This window comes from Doryrhamphus excisus, linkage group LG11 (genome assembly GCF_037039965.1).
Source record: "Doryrhamphus excisus strain RoL-2023G ecotype Guam linkage group LG11, RoL_Dexc_Guam_v1.1, whole genome shotgun sequence".
In the NCBI taxonomy this organism is placed as follows: Eukaryota; Metazoa; Chordata; class Actinopteri; order Syngnathiformes; family Syngnathidae; genus Doryrhamphus; species Doryrhamphus excisus.
The window spans coordinates 1,340,572-1,364,086 of record NC_136367.1 but is presented as its reverse complement, the minus strand read 5'-3'; the positions used below and the strand labels follow the sequence as shown (position 1 = coordinate 1,364,086).

Here is a 23,515-nt window from a genome sequence, read left to right as displayed (position 1 = left end):
CACAGCTAGGAGACTAGGGTTCGATTCCACTCTCGGCCATCTCTGTGTGGAGTTTGCATGTTCTCCCCGTGCATGCGTGGGTTTTCTCCAGGTACTCCGGTTTCCTCCCACATTCCAAAAACATGCTAGGTTAATTGGCCACTGGACAGCGAGACAAGTGAAAGTTACGTGGACAGAAGATGGAAACGAGTGATCGGTACGAATAAAGAGGACAGCGAGATGAGTGAAGTTTTCAGGGAGAACACGGTAGAAATGAGTGATGGTGGAGATAAAGAGGACAGCGAGACAAGTGAAAGTTCCGTGGACAGAAGATGGCAACGAGTGATCAGTACGGTTAAAGAGGACAGCGAGACAAGTTAAAGTTATGGTGAAAGACGATATAAAAAAAATGATAATGCAGATAAAGAGGACAGCGAAATGACTCCAAGTTATGGGGTGAGAAGACAGAAACAAGTGATTGATATGAATAAAGAGGACAGCGAGACAAGTAAAAGTTACTGGAAAAGATGATAGATACAAGTGACCAATATAGTTAAAGAGGACAGCGAGACAAGTGAAAGTTACAGGGAAAAAGATAGATACAAGTGATAGATATGAATAAAGAGGACAGCGAGATGAGTGAAGTTTTCGGGGGAAACACGGTAGAAATGAGTGATGGTGGAGATAAAGAGGACAGCGAGACAAGTGAAAGTTATGGTGAAAGACAATATAAAAAAATTGATGATGCAGATAAAGAGGACAGCGAGATGACTCCAAGTTTTGGGGAGAGAAGACAGAAACAAGTGATTGATACGAATAAAGAGGACAGCGAGACAAGTGAAAGTTACTGGAAAAGATGATAGATACAAGTGACCAATATAGTTAAAGAGGACAGCGAGACAAGTGAAAGTCACGTGGACAGAAGATGGAAACGAGTGATCTGTGTGGATAAAGAGGACAGTGAGACAAGTGAAAGTCACGTGGACAGAAGATGGAAACGAGTGAGCGGTACGAATAAAGAAGACAGCGAGACAGGTGAAATTTACAGGGAAAAGATAGATACAAGTGATAGATATGAATAAAGAGGACAGCGAGATGAGTGAAGTTTTCGGAGAAACACGGTAGAAATGAGTGACGGTGGAGATAAAGAGGACAGCGAGACAGGTTCAAGTTACGAAGAATGAAGAAATATGTGAAAATATATTTGGTAGCAGAACTAATGACTGGTATATTTTGTTTCAGATTGTAGATAATGGGCTGTGTGCAATGCAAGGATAAGGAAGCAACCAAACTCACAGACGACAGAGACACCAGCATCTCCCAGGCAGCAGGGTACCGCTATGGGGCGGACCCCACGCCACAGCACTACCCCAGCTTCGGGGTCACGTCCATCCCCAACTACAACAACTTCCACACTCCTGTCGCCCAGGGGATGACCGTATTCGGTGGAGTCAGCGCTTCTCACACTGGAACGCTGCGGACCCGTGGTGGCACAGGTAAGGTTGGTTCCATAATTACATCATAACTACATCACAATACACGTCCGAAAAAAGTAGGTAGAAGAAACAAAGTGAAAGGAATTGTCATCGCCATGAATGAGGAGCTCCCAAAAGAAATGCCGGGAATACCTCGGAGAGACAATGTACAAGCTTTACTGATGATTTCACCTACTTGACATGTTTGGCACAGTCGGGATGTGATAGCTGTGAAATATTTATCCACATTCATTCCTCCGCTACTCCGTTCTTTTCCCTGCAGGATTTGGAGAGTCTTGTAAAGTAGGATGTTCATGTGATGCACGCAGAGCAATGAATAACTTCGTGCTCTGTCTCTTTTCTGCTCCGTTCTTCTGGTGCCGTCAGGCGTTCAGGCGCACTGGTAATTTTGAGTGTTAGCCACTAATTGTTTTTCGTTTTATTCCCCGTGACAAAGGATGTTGTGCAACTCTGATTGTGCTAGGTGAGCATGTAGTGTGATGGTCTTTATGATAAAAATTAGACTTCATAGAAAAGTGTAATAATAATAATAATAATAATATGTAGCAGTATTATCAAAGTAGAAATTTTTTGACTTGAACAAAGAGTACAAACAGCTGAACAACTTTACGTTTTATTCCCTGTGACAAATGATGTTGTGCAACTCTGATTGTGCTAGGTGAGTATGTAGTGTGATGGCCTTTATGATAAGAAATTAGACCAAATAGAAAAGCGTAATAATAATAATAATATGTAACAGTATTATTGAAGTAGAAATTAGTATGTAGTAGTATGTAGTGTGATGCTTGTGAGCCACATTGATACCAACAAATTTACTCACTCCTTTTGTACATCCCGACCCTAGCCTCTGCCTTCAATTTCCAGTCAATTTTCTAGGATATCTTCTCCCTCAAAGTGCGGATTATTTACTTCAGTGTATAATCCTAATCCACAGAGGAGCATAGTTTATCTTTGAAAAATGAAATAAAAAAATCTCCCCCTGCAGGGCAACACGGGACGTAAAGCTAAAGCTAAATAACACACTCGCTAACATCACCCCGTTTACACACATCGCATGGTGTTAGCATCACGTACTCGATTGTTGTTTTGTTGATGTCAGTGGAACCCGTGACCTTATGTAAGTCATTCCGCGACAGTCCGCCTAGCGGTTGTAACACGGATCAATAAATCCAATTATACCTCACAGCCGCACAATACCTCGTGGAAAAATGCACTCCCAGTGATGCGTTCATGCAGAGATGGATTCAATGGGATGCAAATATGACTCCAATTCCAGTGACTCACAGGTAATTGACAAATTCAGCTGGAATAGGTGCAGACTCTGGAAGATCTAGAAAGCTTTCCGTGGGGGTTATTGTGTGTAGCTGCTCTATAGGAGTCGGCAACTCAATACATAGGGACGAAAAATGAGGTGAAACTTGAGTCTTCGAAACTGGAGTTTTCATCGAGTGCTATGAGTCAGTGAAACTCGTGTCTTATACGAGAACCTGCGAGTCAGTGAAACTTGTGTCTTCAAAACTCGAGTCATCATCAACTACCTGTGAGTCGGTGAAACTGGAGTCTTTTTCAATGACACGCAAGTCATTCGAATTCGAGTCTTCTTTGAGTCTCAGTGAAACTTGAGTCTTTAAACCATGAGTCTTCTTCGACTACCTGTGAGTCAGTGAAACTGGAGACTTTGTCTAGTACCTGCGAATCTGTGAAACAAAACCTTTCGTCAAGCACACCTGAATCGGTGAAACATAGACCTTCGCTAAATACCCGCAAGTCGGTGAAACTTGGTTCTTGCCTGGATGAGGTATTGAGGGTGTAATGTAATGGTAATGGTAATGGTAATGGTTTTATTTCATTTGAACATGCATCAGATTACAATTGAATGCATCACATAATCAGTTCCCAGTTCCACATGTCCAAAAGGAGTAGGAAGAAGCAAAGCTTATTAAATCCTACCCCTCCATCTGGTACTTTTACAATCAGTAACTGTTACATTTGTTCACTTCCTGCTTTCATAATATAGTTTAAGGTTTTTTTAAATATTTTTTTTTTCATTTTTTTGTCACGTACTGTACTTCTTCCCTGAGATCATATTTCTCCTCTCTTGTAGAGAAGTATTGGATGACATTTTTAGCTAATTGCTTATTTTTAGCCTTATGCATTATTTTAGCTGTTTGAAGATGAACTATATCAGCAAGTTGAAGTATTTGTGATTTTAGAAATAAGGAGTTAGTATGTTCTCTGTAGGCGGCATTATGAATTATCCTTACTGTAAGTGGTGTGGTAGAATAAACTCTTCCAAATGAAAATCTTTTCCATAAAGTACCCGAAGTCACCTTCTCCCTCCTGCGTGTTATCTCTCTCTCTCCACTAATCCAGCAAATGTCACTCTTGTATAGGAGACAAAAAAAAAATAAAAGATCATCAGCCTGTCCTAGATTGACGTGCATATTAAAACTAACCCACTTTGCTCACAGCTACATCGTACAGTACGTTCTTAGGCTTCCACTCCTTTCTGCAGACTTACAGCAAACACAACACATGACTTAAAGGCGATTGGTGTTTTCTTAGCTTCCTCCACCACCTTTTATCTGGTAAGACAAAAATATTAGTTTCTGGAGATGAATGAAATATAACATCAATAATTACAACAGTCAACAATTGTGTGTGCAGCAATCAGCCGAGGAGTTTGTGAAGGTGGGGCATCCGCCTCTGAAGGAGTCGTCTACACACAGGAAATTTGAAGAAGGCTTTGGAGGGGGGGGGGGCTGAATATGACTTATGACTGTTCATAAATCACCCCAGTCATGAGACATATTTGCATCCCAGTGAGTCAGTGAAACTGTAGTTTTCGTCGAGTACTGTGAGTCAGTGAAACATGAGTCTTCATCAACTACCCGTGAGTCATTGAAACTGGAGTCTTCGTTGAGTCTCGGTGAGTCAGTGAACCTTGAGTCTTCATCGAGTACCTGTGACTCGGTGAAAGTGCGGTCTGCGTCAATTACCCGTGAGTCACTGAAATTCGAGTCATATTTGCATCCCATTGAGTCAGTGAAACTGACCAATTCAAGGTCAGAAAAATGCTAAAACCATCATAGGTCCCCTTTAAGCAGCATGCAGGCCGACGTTGACGTGACTTTGTCATTCCTCCTGCAGGGGTCACTCTCTTTGTGGCACTTTATGACTACGAGGCACGGACGGAAGATGACCTCAGCTTCAGAAAAGGAGAACGGTTCCAGATTATCAACAGCACGTAAGTCGCTACTGTCTGCTCTTGGGAATATTTTTATCTCCGGAATGAGCTTCAACAAGGAGAGCAAAAGGAGCTTTGTGTTTAACTGAGATAAAAGAGCTTTTAGTATTGGCGGTTCCTATAGACTTGGAAAAAGGAACTCATTTGAATATGATAACAGCCGTGTATGTCACCGAAATATTTGACACAAGTGATTCATGTTTATGTCGACCATCCCGTCTCGTCAAGTCCAGCAATTCTCCTTAGCTTTCTTTTACAAATGTGCAAGTAATGGTGAGTTTCGGTTTCGATTATGTCAACAACCACTGATGTCATTAGCCACGTATACATGGACCCAAATATTCCAATTCCATTCGGGTTATTTTCTCAAACGGAAAGAATGTAACCTTTGTATACACCTCATTCCCAAAGAAAAGGACCAATCCCAATGAATATATAATGGGATTCCCAGGGGTGGAATATTCCTTTCCCCAATCCGATTGAGGTATCTTGTACCCGCTCACAAACGGAAAGTTGTCAGCTCCAAACGTTCTTTGATATAAAAAAAAAATGGAGGCGAGCAATCGGCACTGGACTGCTAAGGAAAGTTTGTTTTTGATTGAAACTAAATTCCAAGACTGGACGAAGGAAAAACTGGCAATACGGAGTTATTCCAACAAGTGAAAGAAAAACTCGGGAAGTCGGTATCACATGATGTTGGTGTTTACGTTTTACTGGGCATGCCCCATTGACTATTCTGGTTGATTATAGCGCCGCATGTAGACACGCGATTGGAATATTCCTTTCCATGTATACCATTGCTTTCGGAAAGGTCATTCGGAAAGAGAAAAACTCCTCATGTAAACGTGGCTACTGTCTCAGCTGTTAAATAAACAGGTTCCACTGTGATATAATATCCAAGGAATACATGTTTGACTGTGAATATTTCTAAAAAAATATCTATATGTTTGAGATGCTTTATCACAAAATCGAAGTACAAGGTCAAACCGTTGCGATAACACAGTATATCTCTCACATGCCACTGCAGACCTTGGTCGCTTAAGGCCGCACACAAAGGATGGAAAAAAACTATCATCAGAGCTCAGACTGCCTCCTTCATTTGTTCTCCATTCCTTTTGTTTTCCTCCTCAGTGGAGCCCACACAGAACTCATAATCAACCTTTCTCTTCTGTGCGTGTGCTCCACTGTCGTCAGACACAGTGGCCCCTGTTGGACAAACACAGAACAGTTTCATGAATCCACTCACATGGTGAAGTGAATGAACGTCTGAGTGATTCACGTCCGTCACAGAGGTCCTGTGTTTAATTATTCTGTCATCACGAGACACCAGAGGAAGAATGGATTCTTTGTTTATGGCTTGTTGTCCGTGGGTAGAGATCATTGACTTTCAGGGGTTTGTTTACGGAGACTGAAGAGAGCAGGAGAAGGAGAGCCATCCCTGCCGGCTCTGTTTGTGTGGACGCAGCCAGAGACACTCTGGCGCGTTACGCCGCACAAACACAGCAAAGAAAGCAGGCTTGCTTCTGACGGGGATGTTTCGGTCGCTACCCGAAGCTTGTGACCTTTGGTAGATTGACAGTCCGGTGCAGCATAGATACAGATACTTAAAATCCAATACAATCCACATTTTATAAACAGTTTCCAAAGTGCTGCACGGACTAGTAAAATAAAAAGTACAAATAAAATACAATAAATAAAGGTACACATTGAATTTAACCAAAACTAAAAGATCATATAACAAATGAAATAGTAAAATAGATATTAAAATATTAAAAACAAGAAGCAAAGCAATAAAAGTATAAAAAAATAAAACCAATTAAAATGAAAAAAAAAAGAACTAAAAGACACGGGACCATACGACTCACTCTGAGTTAAAAGCCAAAGAATAAAAGTGGGCTTTAAGACGAGACTTAAATAAAGGTACACATTGAATTTAATCCAAAACTAGAAGATCAAATAGTAAAATAGTAAAATAGATATTTTGGCCGAGGGTGGAATTGAACCCTGGTCTCCTAGCTGTGAGGTCTGCGCGCTAACCACTCGACCGCCGTTCCGCCTTCAGCCATAACCAATGAAATGGTTTTCTGGGATGAAATGCATTATGGGAAAATTAAAATAGTTTTTTTTTAACTCGTATATTTCTTAACTACACTTTGAGTGTCAAGTTACTGTGTGATGAATATAGTGTTCGTAATAAAATAGTGTTCTAGATGACAACATAAGTCAATCATTCAAATCATTCAATTAAACATTCATACCTATGGACTATTTGGAGTGGCTAATTAACCTAGCATGTTTTTGGAATGTGGGAGGAAACCGGAGTACCCGGAGAAAACCCACGCATGCACGGGGAGAACATGCAAACTCCACACAGAGATGGCCGAGGGTGGAATTGAGCTCGGGTCTCCTAGCTGTGAGGCCCTGCACGCTAACCACTCGACCGCCGTGCAGCCCGGGAGTGAACATATCACGTATAAACATGGTGTTCTTGAATGTAACTTGGTTAAGCATATTGGAGACCATTAGCATTAGCATTAGCATTCAGCTAACTTTGGCGACTATTTCCATGACCAATAACAGGAGATTGAAGCTGTTTTTAATCTGAAGCCGGCCACCTCTGCATCTGGTCTTCATGTTAAGCTTAGCTAACCATAGTCAGACCGTAATTGTAACGACTTGAGACAAAAATGGACTCGAGGCGGAGAAACACACAGGGCTGCGGTAAAAATACCTAACGTACAACAGACTCCAATTACTATGCAAAAATCCTGAAACCAACACAACAAGGAAGAATGTGAAAATACTGGGGTAAAAAATGTGTGTGACTCCGAGACCAAAGACACCCCAAAGTATAAATCAGTATGGCAGTTGATGAAAAAAAGTGTATCGCAACCCTTTCTTGGTCTTATTTTGAACCTGTGTCTTTTCCAGTGAAGGGGACTGGTGGGACGCACGCTCGCTCACCACCGGTGGCAGTGGTTATATTCCCAGTAATTACGTGGCTCCAGTGGATTCCATCCAGGCTGAGGAGTGAGTAGACACAATGCATAACAGTGGGGGGGAGTGTGGGAGTTTTAAAAAAACCCGGAACCCGGTTTAAATCAACACCCCGTGGAATCCGACCAACTCATAAAGTCCTGGTCCCCACTGTGTTCGTATTACGAAATAGTAAACATGGACATACATAGTCAAGTGCTTTTGTAGACATAAAATGTGAGACTGAGTCATTCAGCAAGTCAGTTCAAAACGTAAACATCACCAACAGCAGAGTACCTTTCTCTAGTGTTTATTTTACAATCTGTACTTTAAAGAATACTTCTCAGGAACTCCATTCCTGAACAACCAAGTTGAACTGACTGAACTGACACAGAGACACTGAGATATAAAAATTTTTGTTTGGGGGTTTGGCGACCCCCCCTTAGTTGTTCTTTTATAACATGCTTTGCTAAATGAAGATCATCTTTTCCGTAAGTTTACGGTCCAGATAGATGGAAGAATGTCCAGATAAGAAGTAACTTCTTGGTAATGGCACATCATTTGTTGAATAAACGACTATGGCCCCTTTCTCCCTCTAATGAGCTCAATTTGTGGACTCGAGTCAAGAAACAACCAAATTGATCTGACACAGGAACACTGAGATATAAACAAGGGTTTTTTTTGTTTTTGTTTGGGGGGTTTGGGGACCCCCCTTAGTTCTTCTTTTATAACATGCTAAATTTCTGAAGTTTGAAGGTCATCTTTTTCGTAAGTTTACAGTCTGTCAAATGTTACACTACTGTAGAGGGACTGTAGGGACTATTTTGTTTGTTTGGGGGGTTTGAGGACCCCCCCCCCAAAAGGGGATAAATATTTGTAGAATGAATCTGCTTCACCCTCAAACTCCAGATGTGTCATTGAGCGGTTTCTCAATACTCCACCATATCATTCTCATAATTCGGAGCCCTCGTAGTCCATAGCTATTTGATCATGTGGCACCATAACAAGCGCGGTTACGATGGTTGAAGCAATTCTACTGTCTATTTAAACGGGTTACTCGACTTACATTAGCCGTCTCCGAGCACATTAACGGTTTTGTGTTCGTTCGTTCATACTTGTGGGGATTTGGATCTTGAAAAAATTTGCAATCTTTGCATTGAAAATTTTGTTCCCCGAAGACAAGGTTGCATTTATCAACTAATAAGTCTGCTGTTTTGGGTAATACGTTCCCCCTCTTTAATTACAGCTGGTACTTTGGTAAACTGGGCCGAAAGGAGGCCGAGAGACAGTTATTGTCCACCGGGAACCCACGGGGTACTTACCTCATACGGGAGAGTGAAACCACAAAGGGTAAATCCACGCACGTAGTTTTCAGACAACACTTCAGACAACACCGATCAACACGAGTCCTCCGCTCCCAGGTGCCTTCTCCTTGTCCATACGAGACTGGGACGATGTGAAAGGGGACCACGTCAAACATTACAAGATCCGGAAACTGGACAGCGGAGGCTACTACATCACCACCAGGGCTCAATTTGACTCGCTACAGCAGCTGGTTCAGCACTACTCAGGTACGTCAGATCATCCTTGGGGGAGGGACAAAGGAGACAGATACAGAGTTGTTCATTTGTTATTCTGCGTTCTATGAGCAAATCAACCACACACATTACAAAGATGATTCAAGGTATTCCTGGCTGTAATGGTAATGGTAATGTAATGGTAATGGTAATGGTAATGGTAATGGTAATGGTTTTATTTCATTTGAACATGCATCAGATTACAATTGAATGCATCACATAATCAGTTCCCAGTTCCACATGTTCAAAAGGAGTAGGAAGAAGCAAAGCTTATTAAATCCTACCCCTCCATCTGGTACTTTTACAATCAGTAACTGTTACATTTGTTCACTTCCTGCTTTCCATAATACAGTTTAGGGTTTTTTGGGTTTTTTTTTTAATAATGCACCTCGTACATTTAGCGAGTGAAGATTGCTTTTATTGTTATTAGCCCATATTTCCACACGATAAGTAAGATATGGTAGAACCAGAGAGCATCTGTCCATAGTGTCCCAACTAGGAAAATAAATATTATCCGTTCTTCACAGAGATTGAGTCACCAATGAGTGGATGCTTAGTTTGGGCACTCGATTTTGGACGCACTATGTGGCCGTACAAAAGAGAATCCTATGAAAATGGAGGCATACAAAAACCGATGTTCCTTGGTACTTATTGGCATCATGGTAGATGTGGACTATCTGACCACACCCAAAGTAGGTATGGTGCAGCAGGGCTAGCAACAATAAGAAATACATGTGCATTGTGTTGTATTTGTCAATGTTTTTGCTTTCTGCATATCTTTGGATAACACGAGACATTCTAGGCGGGCAATTGTGATGCAGTCTTTTAAGTAAAATAGAAAAATTAAAAATAATTAGAAATTGCACAGATTTTTTTTGTTAAATGCGGAGGTAGTACTTTGTCATTTTACCATCCACTTAGTCCCGGGAACCATCAACCGCTGGCAGCAGGTTGTTCCCCTAGGGGGAGCCAAGTGTTTGTAGCAATGGTGCCAAGATTGCCCTCCAAATGGAGAAAAAAAAAAAAGCTTTTAATGGAGGAGTAATTGATTGTACTTATCAACCAGGATCGAATCGTTATCGCTCCGCTTCATCGTTCTAGGAAAAGCTTTGTTTTTCCTCTTAGCTGTGGATACAGTGCACACATATTGGCATGTTAGAAGCACTCTCGTGGGCCTCTATCTCATCTTAACGGCCCCGTGCAAACACCCTGGACACTTATCTGTGGGTGTGAGGGGGGGAGACGGGGCTAACGCTGTCCTAATCCACTGGCTTAATCGATAACAAACACAAGCGCTTCCTCTGGAGTAAAAAGCAAAGTATGTTGGATTTCATGAGCGGAGGAGAGCTAATTGAAATGGAAGCAAACATCTGGCGTCGGAGTCGGGTGCACTTGAATGCATCTCGTGTGACGTAAAGTCAACATTTATATGTTTACCTGCTTTTCAACATGGCGGTTTCTTAGAAGAAGCAAGCATCGCTCCTTACGTAATGAGCGACATCATCATAAAGGAGGGGTGTCCAAACTTTTTCTAGCCAGGGACACAAAGTGAAAACATTTTTTTTTCCGCCATTTTTGCAGTTGGGTAATATTTCTACACAAATAATCTTCTTAAATTGTTTTTTGGTAACAGCAGAAATGACACGCAACAGCAAATACATAAACAAAAATACATTTCTGGGGATCATTGGGGCATTCATTGGGTGCTGCAGTGACGTCAGCCTCTCTTTGGGCTTTGGACTCTGGGTCCTCTAATTCCATCTGGTGGACAGATGCAGCATTGCACTGCCAGCTACCATGTTCCTCCTATTAATAATAATTAGTTTTGTTTTTTTAATATATCCAACCTGGCATATGTACTTGGGTTTCCTTTAGACAACTATTGAAAATGACTGATTTCTACTTCCTGTTTCCTGTTGTGAATTTCTTTCCGGTTGCTTTGCTCTTGCTGTGTTGTCATCTCTCCATACTTTCTTCCTCTGACTTCCGCATCGCCCGAGCAGACCGAGCCGCCGGTCTCTGCTGTCGTTTGGTGGTTCCCTGCCACAAAGGGATGCCCCGCCTCGCTGACCTGTCAGTCAAAACCAAAGACGTGTGGGAGATCCCGCGGGAGTCACTGCAGCTGATAAAGCGTCTCGGGAATGGGCAGTTTGGGGAAGTGTGGATGGGTACGGATGTTCTCCGGAAGAAAAGGGCTTGCATGGAGGAGGCCACACTCGGACAGTCCAACAATCCAAAACATGATTTAACTGGGGTGGTAGTCTTTTCGGGCATGGGACACTAAAGACTCAGTCCAAAGATGGCCTCCTTCACTGTCCTCACTGCATGCCCCCCCCCCCCTTGTAGTTAACTGTATGCCTTCCCTCCTTCCCCTGTAGAGTGTGTGGATGGTTTGTGCTTTCATTTAACGGTCGTGTGTGTCAACTCCATCCCTGACACTGTGGGCTTGAGTCATGACGCCTGGGAGGTCAGCAGAGACGCGCTTGAATTGGAATTAAAGCTGGGGACAGGATGTTTTGCTGAGGTTTTTTACGGTAAGAAGAACACATAATACCAAAATGTTTTTTTTTACACTGTCAAGGAAAATCTGCTACTAACTCCAAAATAGACAAGGCAAGTACTGCGAGTATAATGAGAGGTACAATTTGAATCAAAGGAGACAATACATCAATACAACCTGAACAACAACAACATGAAGTTTCCGGAGAAATTCTGTGACTATTTCTGCTAAAATGTTAGTCGTTTGGCTGATGGCCTCCTCCTGTCAGGGGCGGAGTCGTTGAAGGACGGTCTCGCATGCCCAGACACTCAAGGCTGTTTGAATCAGGTGATAAGCATGTGGAGGACTTCTACACAAAGGATGCTGCTCAAATCAGATAAAGGCTAAGCACATTGCATTCATTTTAAGGAATTGTACAAATGTATTTTTTATACACATACATTTATATTGTATGTGATTATAGGTAATGTTTAATATTGAATATAAAAGCATTTATTGACTGAAAGCTTACAATCGAGCAAGGAAAAAAAAATTGTTTTTAGTTGGGAACCAATATTTTCCTGAAACGTACGTATGTTCTTCTGCTGATCACTAAAGAACGGAAAAAAGCAGAAACAAACTTTTTCTTCTGATGAAAGAAAATTATGCTTGAAATGTAGCTTCCCCCCCCAAAAAATTTTTTTTAGTTGGGAACTGATATTTTCCTGAAACGTACGTATGTTCTACTGCAGATCACTAAAGAACGGAAAAAAGCAGAAACAAACTTTTTTTTCTGATTAAAGAAAATTATGCTTGAAAAGTAGCTTCCCCCCAAAATTGTTTTTAGTTGGGAACTGATATTTTCCTGAAACGTACGTATGTTCTACTGCTGATCACTAAAGAACGGAAAAAAGCAGAAACAAACTTTTTCTTCTGATGAAAGAAAATTATGCTTGAAATGTAGCTTCCCCCCCCAAAAAAAAATTTTTAGTTGGGAACTGATATTTTTCTGAAACGTACATATGTTCTACTACTGATCACCAAAGAACGGAAAAAAGCAGAAACAAACTTTTTTTTCTGATGAAAGAAAATTATGCTTGAAATGTAGCTTTTCCCCCCAAAAAATGTTTTTAGTTGGGAACTGTTATTTTCCTGAAACGTACGTATGTTCTACTGTTTTTCAAATTCAAAGCGATATTCAGTACCTTAGTGTTGTACGCTAAAGTTTGTGCGGCAAATATATGCCTCTTCCTGTCCAAATATGAATTAATGTATGTGGGAAAATACCTTTTTATTTTCAATATGATATTATGATATTTTCTTCCCAGCTGGACCGATACGGGCGATCCTATTCCCTTAGCAAACCAAATCATCCTTCATCCCAAAGTCATCACTCTATTCCTACAGAAGCCCACTGACTCCAGCGGAACCCCTTTAAGTCGACAACATGTCCATGTGGACCATCCAGTCCTGGTCCACCGTGTTGTTGTTATTATTACTAAAAAGTAAACATTAACACGGGTTACAGTCATAACATCAACATAACCGTTTAAGGGGCGTTGACATAAACGGGTTCTACCTACCCTACTAACCATGCTAGCATGCTAGATGACGGTGTGTGTGTGTCTTATTTACGATTCTACCCCGCATCCCGTGGCAGAATGAGATCAGTGGAACAATCATGGCGGTTTGCTTTTGTTAATCATCCCACCGAGGATTATTTAGGAACTAGGAAATCCTCACTGGATTTTGGCTTTTTGGAATCTAAATCTCATAACCAGTTAATGATGCGTCTGCATGAGAAAACGTTCTCGTAGCGTCTCCTGATCTCGTGCTGTGTGGCATGTTTACATCCCAACGTGACCTTTTCATGCATGCCTAACCGGTCATCCTGATACGAGATGAGATGAGATGTTTGGGACGTGTTGTGCTGATGTTTGCATCTGTGCCAGGCACGTGGAACGGCACCACGAAAGTGGCGGTGAAGACTCTGAAACCTGGCACCATGTCCCCTGAGTCCTTCCTGGAGGAGGCTCAGATCATGAAGAAACTCCGCCATGACAAGCTGGTGCAGCTCTACGCCGTCGTGTCCGAAGAGCCCATTTACATCGTCACGGAGTACATGGGCAAAGGTACGGGGTCGATCCCGCTTGTGTGTCACAATGAATCTGTTCCCTAGTGGGCGGACTTAATGGCGGGCGGACAGATGCGTAAAAAACAGGAAGTGACATCAGAGGTTCAGAGTTGAGTTTTATCTCGTTATTATTATATTTTTATGTTATTAATTGGGCTGCATGGTGGTCGAGTGGTTGTGGCCCGTGCATGCGTGGGTTTTCTCCGGGTACTCCGGTTTCCTCCCACATTCCAAAAACATGCTAGGTTAATTAGCCACTCCAAATTGTCCATAGGTATGAATGTGAGTGTGAATGGTTGTTTGTCTATATGTGCCCTGTGATTGGCTGGCCACCAGTCCAGAGTGTACCCCGCCTCTCGACAAAAGACAGCTGGGATAGGCTCCAGCACCCTGCAACCCTTGTGAGGATAAGCGGTAGAAAATGAATGAATGAATATTCCCTATAGTCACAGTTGGTGTAATGGTACTGCTGCTGCCTTTTCACACCCCTAGACACTTTTTTCTTGTTTTGATACTTACTTGTTAAACGAATACAACAAGTTTCATTCCAATGGCAGATTGTTTCAAGTGGTTTGTGTTTTTGTACCTGATTCCACTACAGGAAGCTTACTGGACTTCCTGAAGGATGGAGAAGGACGAGGGTTGAAACTGCCCAACCTCGTAGACATGGCAGCTCAGGTATGCTGGGATTTGGCACCACATTTTAAGACTTTTTGACAAAAACATGTACTTAGTCGTATGCATAAGTTTGCATTTTTTTTAAACTCTGCACACATTTTGGTAATGGTAATGGTTTTATTTCATTTGAATATTCACAACATTTTAGAACCCCTGCTTTATACTATACACCTGTTCCACTGGGAAACTGCACCAGTCAGGTCCTCAATTTTAAAAGGGAAAAAAAAAATGTGTCAACCTACATGACGGACTTAAATATACTGTATGATCCACCGAAGTGACGCTAACGCTAACTAGGACACACGTTTCTAATCAGGGCAATCAACTCTTGAAGGGCGTAGAATGTCGACGCAGAACCCCCAGAGAAGGCTTTTCATGGGAATACGATGGAGGTGATCTGTGTCACTGACAAAAACAACAATGTCAAGTGTTGTTGCGCCACAATTAGATCACAATTAGATCACAATTAGATCACAATTATATCACCACCAGTCATGATGTTCTATATATCACTATATTGACACTTACTATGGTACCCATTATGGCATTGGATGCTCATATCACCTCCTACTTCGGTACGTGATAAAATAAAATAAAATAGTAGGAAAGCAGGAAGTGAACAAGTCAGCTCTAGTCAGCCGTAAACAGGCTTTCTATGCTCATGAATGTTTTATTTCCATTTATATGTCTACAATATTGAGTGATAAGAGTGGAAAGGAGACTATAGGGGTGTTATTTCATGACTAGAGGGCTCTAATGTTAAAAAGCATACTTAGAAGGCCGTAAACAGGCTTTCAATGCTCTCAATACAAAAAGTCTATTTATGTCTTTAATGTTTTATTTCCCCTTATAGTATGTCTACAATATTGAGTAATAAGAGTGTAAAGGAGACTATAGGGGTGTTATTTCATGACTAGAGGGCTCTAGTCATGTTAAAAAGCATATTTAGAAGGCCGGAAAGAGGCTTTCTATGCTCTCAATACAACAATATTCCATGTATTAATAAGGAATCCTACTTTATTGTTGTGTGTTTTAGGTGGCAGCAGGCATGGCTTACATCGAGAGGATGAACTACATCCACAGAGACCTTCGCTCCGCCAACATCCTGGTCGGAGATAACCTGGTGTGTAAGATCGCTGACTTCGGCTTGGCCCGACTCATCGAAGACAACGAATACACGGCTCGGCAGGGTGAGTCTTGTCCACTTCGAGTACCATCGTTAGCGAGTGCCTGTACAACGCTCTTGATGATCACGTTAGCGTGTCTTTGGTTCAGGTGCAAAGTTTCCCATCAAGTGGACCGCCCCGGAGGCTGCGCTGTACGGGAAGTTCACCATCAAGTCAGACGTTTGGTCCTTTGGCATCTTGCTGACAGAGCTGGTCACCAAGGGTCGAGTGCCTTATCCAGGTGAGCGTTACAACACTCGGGATGGCAGTGAAGTGTTCACGAATCACGTAGGACGCCGCCATGCTGCCCTTGTTGGGGTTTTTTTTTTCCTACGACTTTTTCCTGCGGCCCCCTCGTGCCGTTTTATGACAGTAAAAGTTCCTTATGGTTGGATGATCTTTTCCAAATTGCATTGGCGCCATCTGGCACCAACTGGCTCCAACTGGCACCAACTGGAACCAGCCCAGTGGATTCCTAGCATTAACAATCGTATGTCCTGGGTGGCGCTCAGTTTTCAAGGTTCAACCAATTTTCATGTTTGATTCCCAGGCATGAACAACCGCGAGGTTCTGGAGCAGGTGGATCGAGGCTACAGGATGCCGTGCCCCCAGGACTGCCCCATTTCCCTGCATGAGCTGATGCTGCAGTGTTGGAAGAAAGACGCGGAGGAGCGACCCACGTTTGAGTACCTGCAGGCCTTCTTGGAGGATTACTTCACAGCCACCGAGCCTCAGTACCAGCCTGGAGACAACCTCTGAAATCTTCTCCTCTGCTTCTCATGGGTCTCTCTGGTCTGGAGCTTGGACATCAAACTCTATACTTCCTGGTCTCGCCTCTCTTTTCTTAGGGGGGGGGCATCTGTAAAGCTTCCTGGGCTCAACCCGACCATATCAGTTCCTTGGTCTCAAATATACGTACTGGTGCAGGGAGGGGGGGCGTCTAAACTTTGTCCACTGACAAGGAAAAACATTGAGGGACCAATGGTAGAATGTCGTGGGCCAATGAAAATACACGCTGCGGGCCGGACTTTGGACACCCCTACCTTCTTGTATGTGATGGTCAGAGTGCCATACCTGTAGTCGGTGTTTTTTGGTTTTTTTTTTAGCTTGTTTTAGTTTGCTTCTGTTCAAGACGACGAGGCAGTAGGTTTCTTATTCCTACAGACTCTCACCGTCCTCCGTCATATTTTGTTTTCTCCCCGCCGTTTTTTTCTTTCACTTTCACTTCTCAGAGCTCCAGTCGTCTTGACGCCGACTGCAAACTTGTAAGATATGGAGAAATTGTTTTGGGAATGAAAGGAGCTACCATACCTGCTGTAATCCTATTCTGGCCTCCGCTCAAATAGACGCCTTATTTTTCCATGCATTAAATAGAAGCGGCCATTGTGACGCAGTTACGCTTTTCATTCCCCTTGGAAGTAACGGTCGACGTCAGCCGACAATCGATGGGCGTCGGCGTGTCGCTCCAACGCAACACAAGCATTTCTACAAATAAAAGCCTCCTCTCAAATAGATGCCTCCTTCAAATAAATGTGTGCAACTTTGGTAGTTTATCAAGTACATTGCGTACATGTCATTATTCCAGGGCTACCAGTAGGGTAGTAGTTACTGATTCTGTATGATGAGTCGCTGAAGTGAATTGGGTACGGAAATACCCGTGAGTCAGTAAAGCTCAAGTTTTGTCGAGACCCCATGAGTCAGTGAAATTCGAGTCTGCGTTAAGCCCCGAGTGAGTGAAACGAGTGTTCACCAATCAGTGAAACTCAATTGTTCGTCAAGCAAATGTGAGTCAGTGACAAGTCAGTCTTCATTAACTCGTCTTGGTCAAACTATGACTAAGTGAGCCTCGAGTCTTCCTCAGCCTGAGTCAATGCAACTCAAGTCTTTGTGGACCTGTGAGTCAATGAAACTTGAGTCTTCCTCAATCTGTGATGCAGTGAAAATCGAGTCTTAGTCACCCAATGAGTCAGTTAACCTTGAGTCTTTGTCTTCCTCAGCCTGAGTCAATGCAACTCAAGTCTTTGTCAATCCGTGAGTCAATTAAAACTTGAGTCTTCTTCAATCAGTCAGTCAGTGAAAGTTGAGTCTTCGTCAATCAGTGAGTCAATTAAATTCAGGTTTTTGTCGAGCACACTTGAGTCGTTGAAAATCAAGTCTTCGTCAACCTTTGAGTTAGGGAACGTGAGACTTCCCCAACCTGTGAGTTAGTAATACTGAGTCACAGAAACGATATCCATGTCGTACCTGTGAGTCAGTGAAACGTGATTGTTCTTCAACCTGTGACTCAGTAAAACTTGCTGGCTTAGAGAGTGAATCGTTCATCGTGCGTTGATTGGAGTTGGTGTACTTATTACGAGCGAGCAAGTGAACAAGTTAACGAGTGCGATCACGATATGCACATCTCTACCACTGTGTGGATTTTAAAAACAACATTAAGGTCTTGTTTGGCAAAAGTTAGCATTGATGTATTTCCGTATTTAATATCAGACAACAACATCACAGTAATACGTTGCTTTTGTGATATTTATGAGTTACTTTTACCAAACTAACTCTTGGATGTGGAGTTGAAAAATGTAAGTATGGTATTGCACTTTGAAGGGAACATCGTTACGGACAACTGACTTTTGAATTTGCTTATCCAAATATTTGGCTATATGCCCACGTATGAAGGTGTGAAATGTTATTTGTTTATATCATCAAATCATTTACATACGCTCCCTGGGCTTATAGGATCCACCATTGTCTTTTCTCACAAGAGACTACATGGAAATACTATCACGCCCGTCACAACAGTACCACCCCTCAAAACAGCCCGCTCTGAATATTGTGGAATTTGGTCCAAGGAATGTTATGGAAAGACACAAAGGAACTGCTTAAATCTGTGAAAAAAACGGAGTATGAGTCACAAATACTTTGAACGTTGGCCTTTGCCGAGGCTGTCCTTTGTCACTGATTCTATTCAGAACTTCATAGACAGAATTTCTAGTAGCAGTTCGGAGGCCTTTGGATCTGGTCTCTGCTATTTGCAGAAAATGTGGTCCTGATGGCCTCACTGGGCTGTGACCTTCAGAATTTACTGGGACGGTTTAGATGAGGAGACTCGACAACTCCAAATCAGAGGCCATGATTCTCAGTCGGAAAAGGATTGAGTTCTGCTTCCCAGTTGAGAATGAGGACTTCAAGTATCTTAAGGTCTTGTTTTGAGGGAAGGTCGGGGCGTGAGGTCGATCGGCGGATCCGTTCAGTACCAGACTAGGGTGAAGAGAGAACTGAGCCGGAAGACGGAGCTCTAAATTAACCGGTGGATCAACTGAATGTTCCGTAGGCTTTGGGTTGTGACCAAAAGAACGAGATCACGGATTGCTGAAATGAATTTTGTCCGTAGGGTTGCTGGACTCACCGAAAGAGCTAGGATGAGGCTGAGGCGGCTCGGGCTTCAAGTCCATCTGCTTCCTCACCAGCCAGTCGCTATCAGTCTGCAGGGCCATAAAATATTCCACTTCAAGCTTCATTAGGTTATTTTCTACTCGAGTAAATGAGAGCTTGGTGAGCGGCGCCGTGAACCCCGCCTCCCAAACGACACCCATCCTTCCCTCATGCCATCCATGATCTTGTCCTGGTGGAGCCATAAGCATCTGGCGTTCACCAGGAAGACAACCAACCTCTAGACATATTTACCAGCTACACTCAGCTTCATCTCTTTATTTTTTTTTGTCATATATCCATCTGTCTCATAGCTTTATTGCAGAAGTTAGCATGTAAGCTACTGCCTGGAAGGAACTGACCATGGAAGGAGTCAGTGTGACCATTTTTGTTACCGTACAGAAGATCTACTACCCACTACTTTGCATCGTGGGTATTCCAGGTAGAGCATGACGTTTATTTATAACGGTACCAATGTAACATCTACTTGGATTAGCAATATCAATTCTAACTTTTAACTTAGTTTTACCACATTAAATATTCCAGAAGTATAACCATAGGGGATTATACAGTATACAGACGAAGTGGAACATTTATAATGTTTTTTTTTCAAATGACATATCGCATACAGTTACGGTTGGAATGTTTTTCATCCAGCTTTGTTTGCGACCAAGTAGCTTAACAATGGACCATGGGCATAATATTTACGACTTTACTTATTTTGAGAATTAAGTAGTAAATTTAAGACCATAAAGTAAATTTACAACTTAGTTAATGACTTAATTCTTGCTGTATTATGACTTTTTTTTTCCTGTGAAAATGTATTCTTTTTTTCTCACAAACGTACAACTTTATTATCTGAGATTTTGAGAATTAAGTATTAAATGTAAGAGAGTAAAATCGTAAATATGTGACATTTAAATAATTAATGACTAAATTAATGATTGATCTTTTGTCTCGTAAGTTTACCACTTTATTGTCATAAATGTATGCCTTTTTTTTCTTGTAAATTTACGATGACTTTGTTCTCATAAATGAAAAAAAAGTCATACATTTTAGGACATTTAAAGTGGTGAAAAATTCCATCATTATAACATGGTGACACTTTTTGTCCTTGATACCGTATATGTACTTTGAATTAAAAAATATTTAAAACAATATTTAGCTAACAGGCTTTCTATAGTAATGTGGAGGCTAATTATTAGCAACATTTTCCTGGCTTCTTTTCCATGAATTCATTGAACAACTACAGTATAAACAGTTAAAATGTCATATTTGACACACTTTTAAAGTACAAGAAATGTTAAATTGGTTTTAAAATGCCTTTAACGGTACAACATAAGCTTGTAGAAATGAGCTAGCTTACCTGTACCATTTGACGCCATTTTGGGGAGGTCATATCTACTCCAAAATGTTTCCAATACGTCACCTCGGGACTAATGAGTTATTAGCACAAAGGGACTAATTAGCACAAAGCTGTATAGGACACATTTTAGGACATTTAAAGTGGTGAAAGATTCCATCATTATAACATGGTGACACTTTTTGTCCTTAATACCGTATATGTAATTTGAATTGAACAATATTTAGCTAACAGCCTTTCCATAGTAATGTGGAGGCTAATTATTAGCAACATTTTCCTGGCTTCTTTTCCATGAATTCATTGAACAACTACAGTATAAACAGTTCAATTGTTATATTTGACACTCTTTTAAAGTACAAGAAAAGTTAAATTGGTTTTAAAATGCCTTTCGTGGTACAAAATAAGCTTGTGGAAATGAGCTAGCTTACCTGTACCATTTGACGCCATTTTGGGGAGGTCATATCTACTCCAAAATGCTTCCTGTAGTCACCTATAGGGGACTAGCGATTGAGTTTATCACAGACACTTTTTAGGACATTTAAAGCGCTGAAAGATGTCATCTTTGTGACGTGGTCAAGCTAAAGTTATCAAATCTATGATCAAGCTATCAAATAAAAGGTTAAAAACTAGAAAAACAATAACAACAATAAAGTGTACAGTGTAGTCTCGTCTTCAGAGTGATTTGCTGCCCCCTGGTGGCGAAGTCAATTCAGAGCCGATACGGAAATGATTTTTTTTCTTGTTTTTATTTCAGCAAATCTCTTCACCTTCTATATCATCTGCTTCCGCAAATGCGGCATGTCCGACACAGCCATGGTGTACCTGAGCTGTCTGGCCATAGTGGACACTTTCTACGTGGTGTGGGTCATCCTCATTGACCTCACCCTCACCTTTTGGGTGCTGCAGCCCTTCTGGCACTCCCACCCGTGGTGCAGCATCCTGGGCTTCTTGCAGTACGGTTCCCTGTACAGTTCCTCCTGGATCGTGGTGGTGTTCACCATCGAACGCTACCTGGCCCTCCGCAGCACGGCCAAGCAGCACTTCTCCCAGGCTCGGGTCACCAAACTGACCTGCGCGGGCGTGGTTGTTGTGTCGCACTTGGCGTCGGTGCCGCTCTGCTGGATCAACGTCATGGAGTCCGTCGACATCACGGTGGACGGGGAAAAAGTCACCTTGCCTCGATGTCAGTACCGGGATGAGACCTACTCCACCGTTATCGTGTGGGTGACCACGTTCCTGTCAGGTGGGATCCCCATCGTGCTGGTCATCGTCTTCAACTACCTCATCGGGTGTCACCTTCACCGCGCCAGCAACCTCTTCACCAAAGAGGAGCGTCGTGTCATCAGGGGGCGGAGCACCAAGGGGATGGTAAGGAGGACCATCCTCCTGCTGGGAACCGTCTCTGCGGCCTTTGTGGTGCTCAGCCTGCCTCGCTTTGTCACGTACTGCATCCTGAGGACCGAGTACAACGAGGTGGACTTCGACCGCAACAACTACCGCATCCCCATCAACATCGCCGGCGACGTGGCCAACATGCTGCAGAACCTCAACTCCACCACAAACTTCTTGCTCTACTGCGTGGTCAGCAGGCGCTTCCGACAGGAGCTGGTTCGAACGCTGACTTGTAAAGCGTCCGCCCGTGACCCCTCCTCGTACGTCACACAGACTTTGAACGTCTTTTCCGTGTCAGAGTGTAAGGCCACGCCGTCCCAAGACCGGCCCAGAAGAGAATCCTCAACACTATAAACGAATGACCAACCTCGGAACTATTCATTGGAACGTAAGGGGGGTGTCCAAACTGTGGCATGCCTCCATGTTGCCCCCAAATCCCTCCTGTGTTTACTGACTTATTCACGGATTTACACTTGACAAATATTTTGATATTAGAACATAGGAAGACCTACTAAATGGAGCCCTCTAGACATGAACTAACACCCCTATAGTCACCTTTACACTGCTATTACCCAATATAGTAGTAGACATTATATAAGACAGAATACATAGACTCACACATGTTGTGTGTTGCAGTACCATGTGAGCTGAGTGGGGGACAGACAGGAAGTGACATCATGAGTGAGTTGGTCATAAGTGTAGCCCGTCTCAGGGATCATTGTGGCTTGTTGTGAGATCACCCAAACCTGCAATAAAAGATTGAATCTGGTGCTTGTGTGTCTCACCCATCATTACCAGTACCATTACAGTGACATTACAGTACCATTAACAGGTACCATTACAGTAACATTACCAGTACCATTACCAGTACCATTGCCAGTACCATTGCCAGTACCATTACAGTAACATTACCAGTACCGTTACCAGTACCATTGCCAGTACCATTACAGTAACATTACCAGTACCATTACCAGTACCATTGCCAGTACCATTACAGTAACATTGCCAGTACCATTACCAGTACCATTGCCAGTACCATTACAGTAACATTACCAGTACCGTTACCAGTACCATTGCCAGTACCATTACAGTAACATTACCAGTACCATTACCAGTACCATTGCCAGTACCATTACAGTAACATTACCAGTACCATTACCAGTACCATTGCCAGTACCATTGCCAGTGCCACTACAGTAACATTACCAGTACCATTGCCACTACCATTACAGTAACATTACCAGTACCATTACCAGAACCATTACCAGGTCCATTACAGTGCCATTACAGTAACATTACCAGTACCATTACAGTAACATTACCAGGACATTACAGTAACATTACCAATACCATTACAGTAACATTACAGTAACATTACCAGTACCATAACCAGTACCATTACCAGGTCCATCACAGTAACATTACCAGGACCATTACAGTAACAATACAGTACCATTACAGTAACATTACCAGTAACATTACCAGTACCATTACCAGGTTCATTACAGTAACATTACGGTAACATTACCAGTACCATTACAGTAACATTACCAGTAACATTACCAGTACCATTACAGTAACATTACCAGTACCATTACAGTACCA

At 42.3% G+C, this 23,515-nt stretch overlaps 2 protein-coding genes across 5 annotated transcripts in view; both read left to right on the top strand.

Annotated features, from left to right (window-relative positions):
* fynb (FYN proto-oncogene, Src family tyrosine kinase b) overlaps positions 1-17,290 on the top strand; it is a 35,364-nt gene extending 18,074 nt beyond the window's left edge. For 2 of the 4 annotated variants that reach the window (XM_058065543.2, XM_078794448.1), the window contains exons 3-13: positions 1,222-1,475; positions 4,626-4,722; positions 7,654-7,752; positions 8,945-9,048; positions 9,120-9,269; positions 11,279-11,443; positions 13,707-13,886; positions 14,490-14,566; positions 15,603-15,756; positions 15,842-15,973; positions 16,283-17,290. In XM_058065543.2, the coding sequence (XP_057921526.2) occupies positions 1,232-1,475; positions 4,626-4,722; positions 7,654-7,752; positions 8,945-9,048; positions 9,120-9,269; positions 11,279-11,443; positions 13,707-13,886; positions 14,490-14,566; positions 15,603-15,756; positions 15,842-15,973; positions 16,283-16,491 (1,611 nt within the window). In that variant the 5' untranslated portion in view covers positions 1,222-1,231 and the 3' untranslated portion in view covers positions 16,492-17,290. Of the gene's footprint in view, positions 1-1,221; positions 1,476-4,625; positions 4,723-7,653; positions 7,753-8,944; positions 9,049-9,119; positions 9,270-11,278; positions 11,444-11,653; positions 11,810-13,706; positions 13,887-14,489; positions 14,567-15,602; positions 15,757-15,841; positions 15,974-16,282 lie in introns of all 4 variants that reach the window. The other 2 variants (XM_058065541.2, XM_058065544.2) reach the window with 2 other exon arrangements.
* Positions 17,291-19,138: 1,848 nt separating this feature from the next.
* Positions 19,139-22,287, top strand: LOC131124391 (putative G-protein coupled receptor 139). The gene is made up of 2 exons (XM_058065546.2): positions 19,139-19,597; positions 21,273-22,287. Exons 1-2 carry the CDS (start codon positions 19,519-19,521, stop codon positions 22,262-22,264), a joined length of 1,071 nt encoding a protein of 356 aa, XP_057921529.2. The 5' UTR covers positions 19,139-19,518; the 3' UTR covers positions 22,265-22,287.
* Positions 22,288-23,515: the final 1,228 nt, after the last annotated feature.